Genomic DNA, 22512 nt, shown 5'->3' on the forward strand with positions numbered 1-22512 from the left:
ATGAGCTGAAATATAAGATCCCAGAAATGTTCCATACACACAAAAAGCGTTTCTCTTAAATGCTGTGCGCAAATGTGTTTACGTCCCTGTTAGTAAGTATTTCGCCTTTGATGATGATCACCTTCGATTGCCGGTGGTGGTGGTCACACCAGATACTGACTGGTTTTCTGATCCACGCCCAAACTTTTTATGGTATCTGTGACCAACAGATGCATATCGGTTTTCCCAGTCATGTGAAATCCATAATGAATATATTTCAATTGTCCTATTTCCTTATATGAACTGTAAATCAGTCAAATTGTTGCATGTTGTATTTATATTTTTATTCAGCGTAGTTAAAGTTTGAGATGGATGAAGAAGTGATTGATAAAAAGAATATGGGAATACCGTCAGCTTCATTAAATAGTACCCGCAAAACACCAGTCTCGATGTCAACAGTGAAGGGGCGACTCCGGGATGCTGGCCTTCTAGGCAGAGTTTCTCTGTCCATTGTCTGTTATTTTGCTAATCTTAATATTTTATTTTTATTGGCCAGTCTGAGATATGGATTTTTCTTTGCAACTCTGACAAGAAAACCAGCATCCCGGAGTCGCCTCTTCACTGTTGATGTTGAGACTGGTGTTTTGCGCATACTATTTACTCTATTTACTATCTACTCTAATGTACCTGTCCTCTTGCTCAGGTACATGGACAAATGGGCACAATCAGCTGAGTAAACAGTGGAGAGAATATGTAAAACCATCACTGTATTGTAACAAAGAAAAGTGATGTGACAGCAAGCAGCCCTATCTGACCATATTATTCAATCATAGCAGTCTACTAAATAACCTCAATCACAAATGGAATTTCATGTTGAATACGCTCCGAGTGGCGCAGCGGTCTAAGGCACTGCTAGAGGCATCACTACAGACCCTGGTTCAATCCCGGGCTGTATCACAACTGGGAGTCCCATAGGGCGGCGCACAATTGGCCAGCATCTTCCGGGTTAGGGGAGAGTTTGGCTGGGGTAGGCTGTCATTCTGAGAGTTGCATTTAACAAAATTCATTAGATGTGAATGCAGCAGGGAATTGGGGAGCAAAACAATAAGACATGTTTAAAGGGCTCAGATTCCTGGAGTGGAAATTGTATGGCCTACACCTCGTCTTCCACTGTATCCAGTTACTCTGGTCTACCCCCTCCTACCCCTTTCCTCCTCACAGAGCCCCAGCCAGACTATACCAACAAAATCCTCTTCAAACTCGAGGGGGACTCTGCTGCAGCCTCCTGGTAAAACCTTCATTTTAGGCACGTGTTTCCTGACAAATAGAGTTTGAATAAGAGTCAGTCCTTTTTCTGCTTTACCTGTTAGGCTGCGATGAGATTTATCCCTGTCAGACATAGTCTCCTTGATGCTCAGGGCTGTGCTCTCCTCCCCTCCTCTCCCCATTGGTGAGTCAGTCAAGAGAGGAGCTTGAACAAAGCATTGAGAGAGAGGAGCTGCTGGGAGAGTGAAAGAACTGATACTCTCACTGACTCCGTCGCCTGGACAACCAGGCACAGAGGAGGGAGGGAAGAGAGAAAGAGAAAGGCAGAAAGGGAGAAAACAAAAAAAGATAGACAAGACTTATTAAGCAAATTAAAGATCTCATAAATTGTGTAGGAGAGGCTGTGCTGAGGTGCAGTCGCTCTCCCTCATGCAGCTAGAGTACTATGAAAATAAAACGGATCAACAGAGAAAATTAAGAGAGCATCTGGAGAACAAGTTTGAAATGAAATTGTTCAGCATAGGTTTGCATCCTCAGAAGAGGACCCCATAGGGCTGCACATCCCATCATACCTCTACTCATCAAGCTCAGGTAAGGTTCCCCAGCTCTGCCATACACTAAATGTATATTTCGTTTGGATATTACAGATGCTTAAATAATCAACTACACACCACAACAACAACAACTATTGAGCATGGCATTATCCTGTCATTCTCTCATTTACTAAGCCAAATAACATAGTCAATAGGTGGCAGCAAAAGGTCAACTCTGCCTGCAGCTTCTGAGGAGCACAGCTGTAGTAAATTGAGCTCTCAGGTGGATAGAGAAGTTTCAGAGACCCCTGAAGAAACCCAGGACCAGGCAAAGATTGCATTGGTTTCGTCTGTTGTCAAACTTCACATTGTATTGCATTTGAATTCTTAGATTGAAGGAAATTGCCCTGTAGATCTCCAGGCAATCATTCTGTCTTTTGCAATCACCCACCATCTCTCACGCAAGTGTAGCAGCAAGTGAGCTTTCAACTTCAGGTTTACAGTACTTATATTTGTTGAGGGGGTCATCCATGTATGCAAATATCAAATTACTATCATTAGGTGCAAAAGGAGCATGAGAGCGTGAGGTCTTAACACTTGCACCGTGCTGAACCTTTATATCCTGGGGATATGTGAAGAATAGAGGCATCGCCCTCAGTGATTCTCCTGTAGTGATACTCAGTGCTCATACATAAGCAATGTCTGTTTTTTGGAGTGCTGGGCTGAGATGAATGTCCCTGTATTAAATGGTGTTGCATGCTCTGTGAAATTACACCATGCTGAATCTGTGGGGCAGGAGAAACAGTGTGAAATCCATATTGGATGAGATGGAGGGAGGATGAAACAAGAGGGAGGGAGGGGAGTAAGGAAGGAAAGCAGAGGGGGGTGTACTATTTTTAGCTGTTGTCAGTAAGGAAGGTTATGTACCCCCCTTACCCCCACCTTTCGATATGCTTACACACACACACACACACACACACACACACACACACAAAGTAAGAAAGAAAAGCTTTATACGCCTGTTAGTTAGTTGGATGGCATGCTGGGAGTGTTTATAGTATCACATCAGGTCCACATGAGACTAACACAGTTTGCACAGTACCAAGAAAACAGCACACTGCTACACAACTGCAATAGTCACCAACTGACATTCAACCCTGGTCTTTGGTGCTTCACACTCCAAAGTCAACTCAAAAAGCTAGCATTTGGTCTGTGGAACAGTTCAATCTTGAGTCCTTTAGAAAGTTTATTCACATAAGGATATGAGTTGGTATTTTAGTATTTTATTAGGATCCCCATTAGTTGTTGCTAAAGCAGCAGCTACTCTTCCTGGGGTTCACACAAACATAAGACCTGACATAATACATCACATTAATAGACAAGGACAGAACACATTTCTTTTTGATTAGTTGTATCAGGGCAATTGGTATATCACAGCATTGTCAATCATGTAAAAAATTCTCGACCTCATCAAATTAATGTATTTTTTGCTGTGGAAAATCTGTAGTTGAAAATAACCTATACATTCTACTGGACAGCAGCTCTACAATATGGGGCTGAAACTAAATGTCAGACCAAGGAGTGAGTAAGACTAGAAGGATAAAGAGTTCCAGAATCATGCTGATTGAAACAGATGGGAGAATGCTTTTGTTGTCCATAAAGCCCTTCTTCACCAAGTTCCCTTCTATTTTTATTCCCCACCTGCACAGTCTAAATTGACTCCCTCCGCTCTCAAGCACTGAGAATAAATAGAAAAGTTGAAAGATTCTCTCAGCTTGTCAACACATTCCTCATTCTTGGGTTCAGCACTGGGAGCGTTACCCTGCAGTTGAGGCTTCTCTCATAATTAATGTACATTAGATATCGTATGGTTGGCAAAGCGGCGCAGCTGAATTCATTAACAGGGGAAAATGATGTGTCCCAGGAGCCTGTCAGAGACAGATTACTGTAGGAGGCATGGCAGTAATCTGCCTGTTGGTGGAGGGAGCCAGGGAGGGTCTACTTTACACTATGTCTGTGTAACGGTGCACTCAACCAGCAAACGACCATTAACATGAAATGCACAACGTTGCTTTAATAGCATAACAGTCTTTGATGAGTGGTGTAAGTATGAGGGGCCAGCATGGTGTCTCACGACAACTGATCAGAAATTCCAGGGATGTGGAGACAAACAAGGCAGTTATGGAAATGTACAGAGCTTGCGGATTTAGACGGCCTTGAATATCAAACAGCACAAAGCTGCCTTTTATCACACAGGAGATCATCATTTGTTGATGGGTGACTGTTGCAGCCTAAGGTACTCCATTCCCCTCCCTCCTCCCCCCTTTCTCTCCCTCCCTTCCTCCCTCTTCTCCCCTCCCAACGGACTGATCTTGTGTCTAATAAATTTGTCCTCTGAAGAGGTTGCAGACCCAGATGTTTTCCCAGTGCAGACAGATGTTCAACTGCTCTGTTCTCTCAGTGAACGCGAACATTGGTGTCCAACTGTGTCTTGAACAATGGCATGGCATTGGGTGGGCTCTATTTATTTAAAAAATATTTTATTTAATATTTTTCTGAAATTACTATTTTTCTTTTACCTTTATTTAAGTAGGCAGGTCAGTTAAGAACAAATTATTATTTACAATGATGGCCTACCCCGGCCAAACCCGGAAGATGGTGGGCCAATTGTGCGCCGCCCTATGGGACTCCCAAACACGGCCAGATGTGATACAGCCTGGATTCGAACCAGGAACTGTAGTGATGCCTCTTGCACTGAGATGCAGTGCCTTAGACAGCTGCACCACTCAGGAGCCCATTGTCATGGTGATCTCCTTGAATATAGTGTATTTGTGGCTATGTGCAATTGCAGCTGCAAATCTGAATAGATAGCCTACTATGGCTGATAACAGCTAATTACACAAATTATCATAATGCCTATCTTGGTTCTTGATCAATGGCCATAGGTTTACTTAACCACCAAATTAACAGTAGATCCAAACACACTTACCTTGTCTGAAATATAATATTCAAGACCCAGGTTGAAGACAGATGCTCTCGCTCTTTTGGCCTCCCTTGCCCCACCGAGATGACCCTTGAGCTCTATTTTAAAGATAGTAGATGACTTGCCAATTTTCCTTTAACACGACTATTGCCACTTGAATACCAAGTCACTGCATTATCTTGTGTTTGCAGCGGAGTGAGAAGAGGAAGGAACAATAGTTTGACACGATCAGGCAGAAGCTGTCTATCACCAGGTATAAAACACCTAACATATTCCACACCTCTATCTTACATTCCACACCTCTCTCCACTGTCAGTAATTAGACAAGTGAGATGATTTAATTTGCTGCAGATCAGCCAAACCCAAGTCGACTGCTGATATGGACAAGGACACCACCGAGCACTCAAGGGGAGATGGTTTTCGCACACACTGAAGGAAGGAGTGAGAGGAATCAAATTGCAGCCAGTACTCTTTCTAAGCCCCCAGCCACAATTCAGCATCTTAAACGGTGGGCTTAGCAGACCATATACTGCTTTGGGCCCTTGAGACAAGGTCCATCTTCTTCCTAAATTCTCCCCTTTACTTTTCTGTGAGCTGAATAGGAACCCTGTGTGTCTTGGCTGTTGAGGGACATATTTAATTGTTGTGCCCTTGTTGGCTGTGTACTGCAGAATATCCTGAAACCACTATTATGTTTGCTCTGTAAATCACCTATAGTTTAGGTCTATGTTTTCATGTCCAAGGACAGAAGAGGATTTACATTAGGAAAGTGAGTGATGATGAAGTACTCTGTGTATTTGACAGGTGCTGCCATGGACTTAGAAGATGAGCCATTGTTATTCCAGAGCAGCTGGGATGCTGAGGAGGAAGAGGAGCAGGACGAGGAAGATGGGGAGTCAGATACACAGATTAATGGGGGGAGCAGCACCACTGGAGGCAGCATAGTGTGGGGGGCGGTGGGCTGGGTCTACACACAGCCCTGGGTGAGTGGGGTGGTCCTGGGAGTTGGAGTCTTTCTTCCCTGTGCCCTCTCTGCCTACATGTTCCTATACTGCCCCCCATTGGACATAGACCTTTCCTACAGTGCCTTTGAGGTTCACAGCCACTTCTCCGCTGAGCGGTTTGATGCACTCACCATTGCCATAAAGACTCAGTTGGGGTCCTGGGACAGACGCAGGCGTGACGTGAACCACTATGACTTCACTGCTCTACAGGAGCTGCTGTTGGACAGACTGGGTAGGCAGGGAGATGAAGCATCCAACTGGACATCACACGGAGGGCTGAATTCGAAATCTCTGAAAAACCACACGTTCAAAAGAGTAGTTATGCAACAGAGAGGAGTTGCCCTGAGTCAGCAAGAAACTGAGAGGCATATAGAGGCAAGGGCTGGTAAAGCAAAGATAAGAGAGGAGGATAAAAATACAACTGACTTAGGAAAACCTGAGAGTCATGAGTCCAAAGGGGAAGAGGGCGACAGAGACAGTGAGAGATCTCGCACTAGGATGCGCAGGTTTGCTCCCAACTACTCATACCTGCAGAGCCAAGCCCTGTGGAGGATGGAGCTGGTGTTTGTAGCTCAGGGTGGGGACGACAACAACATCTTCACCCCAGAGCGTCTCCGCACCATCCACCACATAGAGCACCTGCTCATGCAGCACCCCCAGTTCCACCAGTTCTGTTGGAAGCCTCTGGAGGTCCTGAGAGACCTGCCCCTGGGCCCCTCCTACTGCTCCCCTCCAAGCTCCCTCCTCTCCTACCTCTTCCCCAGTGAACGGGGAGGCAGGATCTACTATGATGGCATGGGACCTGACCTGGCTGACATCCATGGTGAGTCTGAGGATCATAAAACTTGGCATTACTGTAGGTACAGTCCAGTGGCGATCAGTGCCGTTTAAGACCCGCAAAGACATTTGTTTTTTCTTCATGGGTATGGCCTTATTTCTATTACAGCATATTGGATGACTGTCATTCATATTCCATTCACCCAGTTCAATGTAACTGTGATAGGTTTAATCTACTACATGATACTACTTTTCCCTATATCCATCATGAGGTTGCTACAACCTAGCCTATGAATGAGTTTACAATGTAGATGCACACAGGTCGAGCTGATATACAGTAGGGTGCAATCATTAGTCCAACAGTTTCTATTGGACAAATTCAGGTCTGTTTATCCCCGTTTTGTTCCGCTTGCTTCCATTTAAGAAACGTTTTCCGGCAGAATAAATACATCCCTGATCATGTGTAAACATAGTTAACTTTCATAGCAGCCACGTTGTATTCCTTCATGCATCTATGCGCGTTCCTCCTCTCCCCTTGTCCCTTTGCTTGTGGATTTCAATGCACAACACATAAGCTGTATGTGACCAGGCAAAAACACCTTTCCAAGCCAAACCATATCATAACCGCTACACACAGTCTACATCGTTATCTCCATATTAGATAAAGCAACATCATAGTCAGCATAGCTAATAGAACTAACATGTTAGTTAACCCGCTACAATCATGCAGTACAGTGTACAATCAGTAAGCAGTTACACCAGCAGGCCGCAGTGGCAGTAAATTAGTCAAACCAAAAGCTTACTTTGATTTGGAGGACTTCCAGTGTTGTGTTGGGATGGTCATAGCCAGCTAGCTAACATAGCATCCCTCTGTCTGAGCAGGGTAGGTAAAACTAAACAACATTAGCTGCATTAGCTAGCTAAGTAAGTGAAACTGAAATAGAAAAATGGCACTTTCTCTCTTGCTTCTCAATTTTGGGAAGAAATGTATTTGTTCAAACTGTTCAACTATTGTCTCTCTCTCTCTTTAACTACTAACCACAAAAATTCAGTCTTCAGTCACCCAAGTCATAGACTGTTCTCTCTGCTACCGCACGGCAAGCACTACCGAAGCTCCAAGTCTAGGCCCAAAAGGCTCCTTAGCAGCTTCTATCCCCAAGCCATAAGACTGCTGAACAATTAATCAAATGGCCACCCGGACTATTTACATCGACCCCCCTCCTTTTTTTACGCTGCTGCTACTCACTGCATATTATCTATGCATAGTCACTTTACCTTTACCTACACGCACATTACCTCGGTAGCGGTACCCCCTTTATATAGCCTCGTTATTGTTATTTTATTGTATAACTTTTTATTTTATTTTTTACTTCATTTATTGAACTGCATTGTTGGTTAAGGGCTTGTACGCAAGCATAAGGTTGTATTATGTAACAAATAACATTTTATTAGATTTTATCTTCTGCAGTGTTAGCTAGCTGTACCTTATGCTTTCAGCACTAGATTAATTCTCTGATCCTTTGATTGGGTGGACAACATGTCAGTTCATGCTGTAAGAGCTCTTATAGAGCTCTGATAGGTTGGAGGACGTTTTCACAATTACTGTGTAAGTTTATTGAAGGGGGTGAGAAGCATGAGCCTCCTAGGTTTTGTATTGAAGTCAATCTACCCAGAGGACGGAATTGAGCTGTCCTCCTGCTACAATATGGTGCTACCCCAGAGAGTGCTGTTGAGGCTACTGTAGACCTTCATTGCAAAATAGTGAGTTTTAATACATTATTTGTTGACGTGATTATATTTAGTATAGTTTTATCTAAAAACACTAACTTTATGTTTTACGATTTTTATTATCACAGAGGATGGTCCTCCCTTTCCTCCTCTGAGGAGCCTCCACTGGTATAGTCACTGCTCTGCATGATTAAGTAGGGAGCTTGTCCTTCATTTTATTTTGGGAGGTCAATTGAAACATCAGAGGGATTTGGCAGTGACTACCACTTTGATCTTCACTTGTGTTTCTGTTCCCAGGTGCTCTGAGTCTAGCGATTACCCACCCACAGTTCTACTGGTATGTGGATGAGAGTCTGGCCCCTGACCGGCTCTCCTCCTCTCTTCTGCGCAGTGAGATCCAATTCGGAGCTCCGCTGCCCTCATACTACTCCCTCCAGGACCGGCCCGAGGAGCAGAGGCAGCGCTTCAGGAACTTTGTGGTTCAGTACGCTGACATCCTGGCTCAGCAGTCCACCAGGTGGGCTATGGCTTATAAACTCTAAAAAACAAAAGAGCCATCGATATTGAGATTAACTGATGTTGTTCTTCATTTCCCCCAACACTTGACTTTGTAAATATTGTCTCCGCTTTTCAGACCAATTGAAATTAAGCACATCAAAAGAGTACCTCCTTTCATGACACCCACACATTATTCTTCCATTCCCTCTTTCTGACTACGAACGTCTCTGGGTTTGTGTGATGCCAGCCAGGTGAAGGTGCTGTATGGGGGCACAGAGCTGTTTGATAACGAGGTGAGACAGACCTTCCACAGAGACATGTTGCTGGCGCTGATCAGTGGGGGCTGCATCACTCTACTGGTCTATGTCCTCACCTCCTTCTCAGGTAATTTCCCATGCACTCTCTCACCTGCATTGGATATTACATGCATGTTATTCTAACATTTCCTATACTTAATTTGCTGTCATACATAGTATCTGATAAAAGCTAGCATAGGTATCTTATTCTTAGAATTTTGATACCACATGAGCATGAGGTCTCCCACCCAGTCTATTTGGTGCGTCTCTACAGTGTTCCTGACATTCTTTGGGCTCACTAGCATTGGTCTGAGCTGCCAGGTGGCTCTCTTCCTCTACCATGTGGTCTTTGGGGTGAGATACCTTGGCATCCTCAATGGAGTTGCAGCCTTTGTGATCATTGGCATTGGTTAGTGACAATATTAAAATATACTCTCATATTTCTCACATGGTCAAACTGGTTGAGAAACATCATCTTTGTTACAGGTAACATGCCACTCTTTCTTCTGTTTCCCCTCTTACTGTTCTCCAGGTGTGGATGATGTGTTTGTGTTCATCAGTACCTTCAGGCAGGCTTCCCACTTGGTCCACCCGGTGCAGAGGATGATGTACACGGTGAAAACTGCTGGCCGAGCCACCTTTCTCACCTCCTTCACCACCGCAGCTGCCTACGCTGCTAACACCTTCTCACAGGTACTCAGAAATATTGTCAGGCCATATCGCATAATCCTTCCAAAGGGAATGAATAGCTCTGAGGTCAAACTGTCTGTATACAGTATGTATCAATATGAAAAGTACAATGTAAATGTATTGCGATATTGAGGTATTTTACCCTTACAAACAGATTCCGGCAGTGCATGACTTTGGCCTGTTCATGGCCCTCATTGTCAGCTGCTGCTGGCTCTGGGTGTCCCTCCTCATGCCCGCTGCCCTGTGTATCTGGACCCAGTGTGTTGACCCCCAGGAGAACACCTGTCTCAAGTGGTGTGATTCCATCTTTCCTCCTTTTTTTGCTAGAGAACAGAGTTCCTACTGTTGTGCTGCTTGCCTTTTCATTCTGTGTTCCTACTATGAACAAAGTGAGGATCTAAAGCTGCATCTCTCTGATGCACATTATTTTAAAGGTGGAAAGCACTTACAGGACTGTCAGTGAGTCACAGTCCTTTGTCAGATGAGGATGAAGATGTGGCCCTCCTGTCGGTGGAGATGGAGCCAGGTGAGATACTGATCTGGACAGAGCTGCATAAATGAATGGCAGGAGAATGAAAGGTACTAGAGTCCTGACACTATTCATCCCCCCCTCTCTGTCTCATCCTGTCCCATCTAGGCTCCTGTGACACTGATGTCGATGCAGCCATTTTGTCCCTGTCAGTGGAGACCTTGCTCTCACCCCCAGGGCGGGGGACTGCAGGCGTGGTCAGTGCTAACCTTCAGTGGGCTCTGAGGCACTGGGTGGCAGAGCCAGCCGTGGAGAAGCGCAAAGTCATTCTAGGTAAGGGCTCTGTCTGTCTACAGGGGCTGGGAAAATCACATCTCATGATGCCCATATGCCTTTTTCAACTTAAGTGTTTTGTATTGCCTATCCCTTGCTCTTCCTCACAGAAAAGCAATTTCATCTAATGCCTCTCCCCTCAGTTATCTACTCCATCTGACCTGGCTCTCTCACAGGCCAGTCTTTGTCTTGCTGCCCATAGGCATCTACATCCTGGTCCTGCTGCTGTCTGCTGGGTGCTGCTGCCTCCTGCGACCGGCTACTCATGCCCCGTTACTATTTCGCCCAGACACCAACCTCCAGACTCTACTGGGACTGAGGAACAACCTCAGTGCCCAGGGCATCTCTTGCCACATGTGCTCTGGTGAGACGTCACTGGAACCCAGATGGGTGTAAAGTAAACCAATTCCACTACTTTAAACCCAAATGAACTTTAAACCCAGGTTCTGCAACTGTCTGGCGGTAAATGTCTTCTTATGACATGGTACAATTAATTTTAAACTGGGATATTCATTTACAGTCAACTCCTGATAAGAACTGACTCAATGACATTTTTCTTCCTACGGATATTTGCATGCTCCAGTTCAGTGCCCACATTCATAACACTCCCAGGCCATTGCATGTATCAGGATATTAAGGTCAGCCGAGCATTTGGCTTTGATTTGAAGTGTTGAATCGAAGTGTCATATTTCCTGCAGGTCTGTTCATGGAGAAACCACATCTTCTGCACAGTCCTACCCATACAACCCCCTCCATGCCTGGGTTTCATGCTCAGCAACATACACAGAGCCCTTCAAACTCAACTCTACAAAGCCCAATCACACCAACCATATCCTCCATCACAACAGGTACTGGATAAAATGGTATTATATATCCAAAGAGGATCCACATGAATATATCCGTGGCAATGTTCTGGCAATGTTTTAATGTGTGCCTCCATTTCTCTACTGCTGCCACTCACTGTATCCTTTCATGGCAGGGCCTCTGTTGACAGTGTATGTCTCTAAGCTGGATGTGGGTGCTTCTATCACTCTGTACCGCTTCTCTCTGAATACCAGCATGCCATCGCCCTGGAAAAGCCTCAGTGCCGGGCATGGAGAAGTTCCATCCTTTCAGGTTAGGAGGAGATCCACAAATATAAACACACTATTTCTGGATCATGATCTAATATCTCACCTCTGATAACCAACTCCATCATATACTTAGTATAGCTTCTGGTGTCTTTAAACAGGCATACAGTGGACCTCACAGCAACTTCAGCACCCACATGACTGTGTGTGTGTCCCGTGTGTACCACCCCCACCCTCGCTGGATGATCACTTCCCAGTCATGTGATCCACGCCACGGCTGGAGGTCAGAGTTCAGCTTCTATGTGGCATCGGCTGAGCAGCAGCACAGCAGGTAAGAGGAATGATGAGGGATAGATGATGGCTGAATAGTGAATTAGTCAATCAGTCAAGCTTTTTGTGGGCAAGTTGTTGACAGAGCTCCTTGTGCCTCCCAGGAGGTTGTACTTTGCCCAGCACAAGCTGAGTCCTCATCCCAGCCGAGTGTGTGCAGAACCACCTGGCTGTGTGATCAGCTCCGGGCCTGACGGACCCACAAAGGGCTCTTTCTACATTCCACTCCCCACAGGTAAGAGGGAGAACACCTGGAGTCAGAAGACATCAGGGAACTGCATAAATACTCTGCATTGGTTTAATGAATGTTTGCCTATGAATGTGAGGGAGTTACTTTTTTCCTCATTTGTACCTTATTTCAAAGATTCCACCTCAACCAAAAGGTCCAAGACTTCTGGTTTTAACCCCTGTAGTGGAGGTGGCTGTGGCCAGCCAGCAGTCCGTCCTCTGGTTGACACTGGTGCGATGGTGTTTGTGGTTTTTGGAATACTTGGAGTCAACCGCACCCAACGCACAGACAACCACGTCATTGGGGACATGGTGAGGGTCCAACTGCATGACAATAACGATATAAGGTGTAATTCAATAATCAATACTGTTTTAGTGGTATTGATTTGTTCTAAAATTATCTCCAAAGGGCAGTGTGATATTGGATCCAAACTTCGATATCTTCCAAGAGATTGGACACCTCTGCCAAATCTGTAAAGCTATCAGTGCTAATAAACAGCTTGTGAAGCCGGGAGGAGCCCAGTGTCTACCGTCAGGTACCAACTGCACAGACACAGTCTAACAAATATAACCGCACACATAAACCATGTTTGATATGAGTTACATGTATTCTCTCTCTTGTACTCCCTCTCTCTCTCCCCCTTAGGCAACAAGCTTTCTTCTATCCTGCCCTTACTCAACCCAGACTGCCACTCCCTCCCTGAGCCCAACCTTCTGCCAGGCCAGCTATCCCATGGGGTCGTGGGGACGCATGGTGGCAGAGTAAGCTGGCTCTCCATGGCCTTTGAGTCTGTGAGTACAACGGTTGTCTGTGGTGTATACTACCACCTCTAATGTAATGTTAATGTTGTAGCCCAGTCCAGATCTGTGCCAGAAACTGAGCCAATGTCTTTTTCATCTGTCTGTTGCCAAGACCACCTACAAGGGGAAATCCTCTTTCCAGACACACTCAGACTTCCTCCAATGGGAGACCTTCCTACAAGAGCAACTCTCGACTCTCCCAGAGTCCTCTGCTCTACGGAGAGGTTTCCAGACCTGTGAGCACTGGAAGCAGATCTTTATGGAAATCATAGGCAAGTGGAGAAGCCGGAGGACACAGTTGTTCCATACCTAAGGCACAATCAATAAATGTTTCATTTGTATGTATCTAAAAGATTATTTCAGTCCTTCTGGGAATGTAACCTTCCTGTGCTAACTGACTACCTCCTCTGTGGGTTTTCTGTAGGTGTCGAGAGCGCCCTCTGCAGTCTGCTCCTGTCCCTGGCCATCTGTGTGGCAGCTGTATCTGTTTTCACTGCCCATCCGCTTCTGCTACTGCCAATACTGCTCACCATCCTGGGTAAGATACTGCTGATCAAACCTTTGTCATCAGATGGGCCCATTATGCATAGACTGCAGAGAAAAGTCTCCAATAATAAGATATGATGCAGTATTGATATGAAGTGTTATTGGGAATGATGTAAGAGGAAGTCATTAACTTTTGTACTGTACATACTGTATTTTCTGTGGTTTTAGCCTTGGGAGGGTTTGGGGTCATCTGTCTGTCAGTGTGCAACATTGAGCTCCTGACCAAATACAGGGGTCATCTGTCTGGTGGTGGCCATCATGTACTGGCTGGGCTGGGAGTTGGGGGCCGTGGAGGCCATCTCTCTGTCCATCCTTGTGGGCTCTTCAGTGGACTACTGCCTGCACCTGGTGGAGGGCTACCTGCTAGCTGGGGAGACCATACCAGCCACATCAGGACACACTATGGTACATCCAACACATAATCTGATAATCATCTATAACTGGCATAGAGGTATTGAATTCACTCCTTTATATATTCTACTGTAAGAGAGTAAAACTAAGTAAATTAAGGATTTGCCTCGACAATATTCAGTTTACTTAAAAGGTCCATTGCAGCCGTTTTTATCTCAATGTCAAATCATTTCTGGATAACAATTTAGTACCTCAGTGATTATTTTAGTACAATTTTCATTGAAAACAAACAATAATAGCTTCTAAGCAAAGAGCAATTTCTCAAGCAAGAATTTTGCTAGGACTGTCTGGGAGTGATCTGAGTCGGGAGGGGAAAACTGAAAATGTGCTGTTATTGTCAGAGGTTTGGAAGTGTTTCTTATTGGTCTATTGACTAACTTACATCACCAGGCAGGCCAAAAATCTCCATCCCTCCAACACAGCCTGAAATTTCAGCCTGTCTTTTCAAACTGCTCTTACACTAAAGGGGCATTATCATAATTTTCACAGTATTATTCCAACCTCATAGTTTGGAATTATATAAACACAGAAAATTCACATTTTTGACTCCACATGCCCTTTAAAAGTCATCATATTTAATGAAATAAGGCTGAGGTAAATAATGCATAAAGAGAAAAGACTCATATCAATCTGTTTTTCATTCTCAGAGCCTGTCAGCTAAAAGGCAGAGAAGGTCCCTAGATGCAGTAAACCACGTGGGAGTTGCCATTGTGTCCAGTGCTGTCACCACCGTGATCTCCACAGTCCCTCTCTTTTTCTGTGTCATCGTGCCTTTTGCTAAGTTTGGCCAGATTGTAGCCATTAACACAGCAGTGTCCATCTTGTTTACCCTGACTGTGACTGCAGCCATGTTGGCCACCATGGGCCCTGCCAACTTCAACAGGCCTCCTGGTGCCGTGCTGAAGGCCAGCCTGGCAGTACTGGGTACCACAGCCTTTGGCGCTGCCTTGTGCTGGGCAGGAGGGCAACTAGGACCAGTCACCTGGCACACAGCAGTCACCATGTGACCCCACAAACATAACTCAACTACTACTGTCACCTCTGTAAGCAGAACCAAAAGGCTTGGTCTAAACATCAGCGTAGTATTGTTCTATAAATGCAGGTGGAAGGTTTCAGATGTACGTAAAAGCATCTTGTGGAAGTAGATATTTCTTTGTGTGGATGATTTAAAGTTTAATCATTTTCCCCAAAAGGACAGAGAACATAGTCTGTTGAGAATAGGTAGTCTGCAGGACATGCTTTGGTTTCTGTGGATGCAGCCTACTGCTGAAAGGAGATGACACAATGGTAATGAAATACTGGTTGAGTCCACATTGTTCTATTGTCCACGTTATTCTGTTCCTGACAGTAAAATCACTGACTGTTCTCTGACCTCCTGTTGTTAGCACTGACCTCATCTCTGGCAGTTTGAAACCACACTTTGAGGTCCAAAAAGACTGGTATTGTACCATAAACAAATGCAAGCCAGAATGTGTCATGCACTCCCTTATTCCAGTGATATCACTCATATCACATCCCACTGGGTACAAACCTCAGTTCAATGTCTAGTTTTGATTTACATTTGGTTGAATTGTCAATAACATGAATTCACAACCTGGACTTAGGGGTAGATGTCACATAGTACACGTAAATCCAGGACACTGCAATTAGTATATGTTACATTTCTTATGGTATGTACTAATTTGTGGATCTCCATCATCCATTTTGTATGATATGTTACAAATGATAATTAATATGATATATTATGAATTACAATTCGTACAATATGTAAAAAAAATATATATATATAAATGTATGGTGTTACGAATTTTGTTGTGGCTAGCGTTAGCTAGGTGGCTAAAATTAGCTATGCTGGCTAGGGGTTAAGGTTAGGGTTAAGAGTTAGGTTAAATGGTTAAGGTTAGGTAACATATTAAGTAGTTGCAAAGTTGCTAATTAGCTAAAATACTAAAGTTGTTCTTCATGAAATTCGAACACACAAGCTTTGGGTTGCTGGACATTCGCAACCATACGAATCCATGCCAAAAATAACTACTGTATCATACTAATTTGAGTTTACTATGTTATGTCTAGTCTATCAGACCAGGCTGGAATTCAATGTGAAATCAACAAAAAAAATTACTTTCTCATTGGGTTTAGGTTAAATGTTGGGTGATAAAATGACAACGTTCTCTGACATTGATGCCTTTTTGCAAATCCAATCAATTATCCACATTGATTCAATGTCAACACAGACATTTTGGTTGAAATGACATAGAATTTCTCTTCACTTATATGATTGTTCAAAAGAGAATGTTAGGAGTCATAAGGTTATTCACCACAAGGCAGATAAATGTACATTTAGAAGGATGTAAAAACATGGATGAAAGGTACTGCAGCTGTAGGCCTACTCCAGGAATTAACATGGGTAATGGGGAAATTATTTAAACAATTCCCCCAAAGTTGGTACAATATGCAATTCCACAAAATACAAACAGGTTGTCGCATGGAAGCCTTTTAGCCTAGCATATTTACTTCAAACAAAGTCGCCATAAATGCAAAGCGAACGCATAATTAACACTGCCGGACTGCACAAGTGAGGCGAATGCAGGTAATAACCACCAGGAACCCCTTACAGTAGGCTATAGCCTAGAAATTAACATGAGCCTCGCTGGGCTGCTCTTAAATCAGTCATTGTGAATCTTCAGACAGGCACGAATTTGACAGGCCTATGCACAATTCACTAGGCAGCTCTGTCACAGACACAATTCAGAGGCTATTCTAGAGCCTTGGCTATTTTCATATCCAGTCCCAATACCACCGAAACGCCAAATCCTGACTCCTGTATCGCATGAACATTTCTAACTTTATTCTGTAATCCATATGTTGCATTATTTGGGTTCCCGAATGGCGCAGCTGTCTAAGGCACTGCATCTCGGTGCCAGATGCGTCACTACAGTCCTTGATTCGAATCCAGGCTGTATTACAACCAGCTATGATTGGTAGTCCCATTGGGCGTACAATCGACCACGCGTCGTCTGGGTTTGGCCGTAATTGTAAATAAGAATGTGTTCTTAAACTGACTTGCCTAGTTAAATAAAAAATAAAATAATGATCAAGGCACGTCTCACCTATGCATGGCAAAATACCTCTATAACATTTCTCCATCTTCTCTGCGCAGTCTGGTATTTGCCCATAATGAGAGCTTTGGTAGAGATTGTGTGATTAAAAAACGGTATGCGAGTAGATAATGTTTTTGAAAGAGTTGGTCCCTGTTAAGATCGCCTGCCTTGATATTCAAACTATTTTCACTCTTCATCTCCCCATTATTTATGAGCTGATCTGCTATCTGTATTCCATAATCATTTCCTATATTTGGAAAAATCTAGTTGATCTGTCATTCGTTGGAGGTTATCTGGTATTTGAGCAATTATGGCTTTTGACTGCCATTACAAAGTTAGAATGATTCGACAACCCTGTACTCGGAGTGCGCTCTGTGTCGAGATATCCTACTGCTGAAATGCACTGGCGATCAAAGATCATATTATTGCTGAATATATGTTTCATTTTCTCTGAAATCTGTACATATTGGCGCATGCAGCCAAGTGATGAGGTGGCACAGCGACCTTCTTATTTGGGGAGAACCCTGGAATAGTGACCATATCTTGGTTTTAAACGCTTTACCATATCTTGGTTTTAAACGCTTTAAATGCATTTCCGATTTTTGCTGTATGGGACTATCGGGATAAATATGAATTATTCCCGGTATTTGGTAGATTTGCGGGAAAATATGAATCCCTACTGTTACTCTGACTCTTGTCCGTTTTATATATGTGCATCTTAGATGTAGTGTGAGATGTCGCTTAATGTGTAAGTATCTATGCTGCTAACACACATTTGGAAAGTGATTCCTTGTATCTTGAGACTACTAAACACACTCTTTAAGTGCTGTAACATACTGTGCAAATAGAGCAGTGATTTGAGGAGCACCTTGGAGGAAAGGAAATTGCAATTCCAGGAACAATGCTACAGCCAGGAGTAATTCAACTTCAACAGCAGACAAGGACAATAAGGAAAAGCCACACCTGCCTGAACAAAATGCAACAACAAGAAATGCTAACCTGTCATTATGGTTCAAATGTACTGTACATTTCTCTCCGAGCTATGTACTGTACATTTCTCTCTGAGCTATGTACTGTACATTTCTCTCCGAGCTATGTACTGTACATTTCTCTCTGAGCTATGTACTGTACATTTCTCTCTGAGCTATGTACTGTACATTTCTCTCTGAGCTATGTACTGTACATTTCTCTGAGCTATGTACTGTACATTTCTCTCTGAGCTATGTACTGTACATTTCTCTCTGAGGTAAGAGGTACCCTATCTTCCTGCACTGCAGATTGTATAAATGGGAAAATTGTAAACATAGAAAAATGCGAGTTACGTTCTGTGGTGAAGGTTTCTCTCTTCTATGGCACAGTACATCTTAAAACATGTTCTTTCCTTGATGGGTGTTAAAAAATGTATTTTTCCCATGTGCTTTTATATCAATAGTAGGCTTGTATGCTTGCCTTTACCCTTTTTCTGTCCGCCTACCTACAATACACACACCTCTACCAACTGCTCACACATTGGCTGTTTGAATGACTCAACCATGACCCAACCCTAAGATAATAATAATAACATGATCACTTGTGAGCCTCTCAGGTGAAGGCACTCAATGCTCTTTGCAAAGCACTTGATGGTACTTACTATAACTCACTTGGCTCCCTCTACTGCTTTCAGGCTAGTAGAGAGCACTGTTTTATACACCAACGCAAAGGCACTCTCCTGCCCTGCAGACAAGGTCAAACACATTGGTTCATTTACGTGACACAATACTGGTTTTAAAGGGAGTTACTTGATGTAACTGTAACTAGTCTTGTTATATGTGTGTATTGCTGTTAACATTAAATAAAGCAGATATCTTTAGAAGAATGTTCTTGAAAGTGGTTCTTTTCTTTCACTGCATTTCAAAGTTAATTTTAAGACTGATAATTGAAATGATATAGGCTAATGTTTGCATGTACCCTTTGAATGAGCCATCTGTCTTAAATCACACATTTCAACAGCACTACCCACTAACTCTAAGCATTTATAGATGTTCTTGAAGGGCAAACATCCAACAGAGATGTTATTTTGGTAGTATTTGATTGCAAGTACTTCTCTCTACAGCTGAACAATCGAGTGGGTTTAGTGGTGTGTCCTTGTCCCCCCCACCCCCTTGCCTCTGATTTAGCTTGGTAACACAATGTTTCAGGAGAGCAGGGATACTAAGAGAGATGTCATAATCAGCTTAGTGTGACACTCAGCCAATGTGAGAGCTAGGAGGAGAGCTTGACATGTCTCCTCTAGTGACAGTTAATAATTCATGACAAATATCTCAGGATTAATAATGAATTGCAATGAGTGTAATGAATTTTCCATGTCAGCCATTAGGTGAACACAGAACTGTTATTGACACAAGCCTTATTGTCTGATGACTAAAATCACACAGCAGCAGTCTGCCAGCTTATGTTCAAATATGGAATTAGTATATATATTGGATGTCTGTGCTTGGAGATTCTGCCAACACTGTATACAGGGACAACACTATTGGGATTTCATCATTTGCAATTACTGTGCATCAACCATGGCAGAGCACATAATATCTAGTTAAATAAATTATTCCAAATCAATTTGCAGTTTAGCTACAGAATATTTAATTTTTTAATTATTGTACAAAACCATGTCCTAACTGCCAAGCAAGAAAAAACAAATCAAGAAATACTATTCAAATGATCACATTTTAAAATGCACAAAGACCACCTATGCTATGTTTTACTCTTAGATGTATAGATTTGGTTTCCAGTGAGCACAGCTAGTGTGAATTCACTGTTTGGTGCCACCCCGAGGACGATTGCTTGATACCATCTTCACTCATGCGACATGAATAATAAGGCAGTATTGTATAGAGCAAAACGGTGGCTGAACCATTGTCAGAGGTTATTGGATATGTTCACAGGTCAACATTAGTCAAACTCAAACTAAACATAGGAAATCATTTTGGAAGATTAAATGTTTTTGCTTTTTTGTGGGGGGGTGGTGTTGTGTGATTGAATACCTGAACATTCTTGGCCTTCATTGGTTTATGGAGCTTGGCAGTCTCAGACCTATGTGCTTCAGGCTATTAGAAAAGAATCAGTCTTGTGGAAGCATTCTCTGCCTCTACAGTGCCCAGGGCTCTCACCTAAACAGAATAGGGTAAAAACACAGCTTAAACGACACAGGAGCGCGCGCACACACACACACACACACACACACACACACACACACACACACACACACACACACACACACACACACACACACACACACACACACACACACACACACACACACACACACACACACATCCATATCCATTGGTTCTTACAAAATCAACCATGCTGAACATCTGCATTGAATGGCTATAGAGGCAAAGACATTAAGTGACAGCTGGCATTTTCAGTCAAATTAAAAAGAACCCGAAAAGAGAGTTGGAAAACAGTAATTGACATGTATTCAACATCATTCTCGCTGCACAATACCAACACATCATAATACATGGAATTCAGCAGAGCCCCACCATAAACAGATGAATATATTGTGAAGGTGTTGCTATGACAATGCCTACTCAGACTCGCCTGCACCAGACCCTTCTGTCACAATAAAGGGCTCTGGCCTGCCCCTGGAGATTGCACTATTTATGGAGAGTTTTAGTCTAGGGAGAGAAAATGCTGCACATTAAAACTGTACATGAACACTGAAACAGAACCCATATCTTTATTACCCCATGTTACAGGGTACAAATATCTCTCAAGCACGCCTGAGAAACCAAATGGTGCAATGAACATAAAATCAGGGAATAAAAGTGATAAAATGCATAAAAAATAAGTGAACTTGCATTGCATTTTACAAAAAAAATCGTTAGTTCATGATTTTTGAACAATTCACTGTAAAGTGCTTACTGATGATTTGAGTTGAGGAAAGCATGTCATGTCCCTTTGAATAACCATACACATTACAATTACACATAGAGATACAGCAATAGCCTCTCAATGGGCAAGCAATTACCAACCAGAAGACATAGGCCACATTTCATGTATTAGTCCTTTAATAAGATAACTGCTTCTGTAATTTCCTTGTTAATGGTAATAGCGAGAATCTTGCACTGGTTGCCAGAACAATGCCAATTACAAATGCTGGTGTTGTCAACCTACAGTTTCCTTCTCTCTTCTTGTAATTACATGCAATTCTCAGACATACAGTATTAAAACCTCAAGTCAAGGGCATCCCTCCAATCCTCTTATTGACTGGAATCCTTGAACAATATGGGTGGGAATGTGAGGAGGAGAGGAGCTCTAGTATTCTGGAGGAGTTTGGCTGGAAGGTTGAGGTTGGTGAATCCCTCTGGAACTTCCTCCGGTCTCGTCCCCCTCATTTTCTCTCCTCGCCTCCTTCCCTCCTGGTGTGGGGGGGGCTGGCCTGACAAAAGCAGGGATCTATCTGGCTGATGCCTGCCTTCCTACAGGTCCTGAGAATCCACTGTTGTTCATTTCGCTCTCATTAGGAGGCATAGAAAATAAAAAAAGAACCAAAAAAAACGTGGGGGTAGAAAATTCTCCCCCTGAATCCACCTAAACGGATATCTACCCACCCGCCCCAATCATAACCATTAAAAAAAAAGGTAAAAACAAGGTCTACTGCAGAATGGCTTTACTCCTCCCAGTTTGTAGGAAGCTGGAGCCCCTTGGAGTTGAGGTGCGGTTGGTGGTCTTGCGGCTGTTCTGTCGTTTCTGAATGATCTTGGTGGCCGAAGGTTTCCGAGTGTCAGGCTGTCGCCTCCCCTGGGGGCCCCTCCACTTGCCCCTCTTCCCCACCCGGCCCTTTCCGGCCCCCGCTGGTCACTTGCGCGAGTGCAGTGTGTCCTGAAACTTGGTGCTGGTGTAGCGCACGTGGAAGCCCTTCTTGTTGATGGTGTCATCAGAGCGGAACTTGATTACAACGGAGTCGCCGGCAGAGTAGATCTCCTCAGGAGGCTGGGGGAACAGAGGCGAAAACGCAGATGAAGTTAACCGCTGTCGCCTTCTGGCACTCCGACTGCACTTCAATTAAAACCAAATTATATCTCAGGGGGCTGTAGGGTAAGGGAGGGGAGGGCTGTTGGAGTGAACAACTGCCCCTTATTCTCCAATAAAAAAATCATATAATGAGCTTTCCACCTTACTTTACAGTCTGTTTCCAGTTTAGTCCAATATGTCTAAAAAAGGGCTTGATGGAGGAAGTGGCCCACTTGGTACTGTGAGCATTATATGTCCTCCAGCTCCTGCTAGCACTGATTTACAGGACCAGGCATCAGTAGACTAGAGACACAGGCTTATTACTGATGTGTGTTAAATTAAATCAAGCTGTTCCTTGACCTACGGATTTAACGCTTCAACTCCCCAGTGGCCTCATTGTTTCACCCCCCCCCCCCCCCCCCCCACCTACTGTAGCCTCAGCACTAGCTGATTGGTTCGGTTACAGCTCAA

At 43.6% G+C, this 22512-nt stretch overlaps 2 protein-coding genes across 5 annotated transcripts in view; one reads left to right on the forward strand and one right to left on the reverse strand.

The window, feature by feature from the left end:
- The first annotated feature begins 1462 nt into the window (after positions 1-1462).
- Positions 1463-15409, forward strand: LOC118358325 (protein dispatched homolog 3-like). 4 transcript variants are annotated; one of them, XM_035736005.2, is made up of 23 exons: positions 1463-1836; positions 4953-5014; positions 5113-5313; positions 5566-6588; positions 8568-8787; positions 9016-9152; positions 9339-9473; positions 9597-9757; positions 9909-10048; positions 10189-10280; positions 10392-10556; positions 10759-10920; positions 11255-11404; positions 11536-11672; positions 11788-11957; positions 12061-12191; positions 12321-12496; positions 12594-12720; positions 12831-12976; positions 13098-13257; positions 13410-13523; positions 13764-13936; positions 14590-15409. In XM_035736005.2, exons 4-23 carry the CDS (start codon positions 5574-5576, stop codon positions 14947-14949), a joined length of 4071 nt encoding a protein of 1356 aa, XP_035591898.1. In that variant the 5' UTR covers positions 1463-1836; positions 4953-5014; positions 5113-5313; positions 5566-5573; the 3' UTR covers positions 14950-15409. The 4 variants fall into 4 exon arrangements, with proteins under 4 accessions (XP_035591898.1, XP_035591897.1, XP_035591896.1 ...); XM_035736004.2 differs by having other exon boundaries at positions 5113-5269; XM_035736003.2 differs by lacking the exon at positions 5113-5313.
- Positions 15410-20750: 5341 nt separating this feature from the next.
- Positions 20751-22512, reverse strand: part of LOC118358326 (bone morphogenetic protein 1-like) — a 58470-nt gene continuing 56708 nt past the window's right edge. The window contains exon 20 of the mRNA XM_035736007.2: positions 20751-22020. Coding sequence (XP_035591900.1) covers positions 21886-22020 — 135 coding nt within the window. The 3' untranslated portion in view covers positions 20751-21885. The remainder of the gene's footprint in view (positions 22021-22512) is intronic.

This window comes from Oncorhynchus keta, chromosome 25, assembly GCF_023373465.1.
Source record: "Oncorhynchus keta strain PuntledgeMale-10-30-2019 chromosome 25, Oket_V2, whole genome shotgun sequence".
NCBI classification, from domain to species: Eukaryota; Metazoa; Chordata; class Actinopteri; order Salmoniformes; family Salmonidae; genus Oncorhynchus; species Oncorhynchus keta.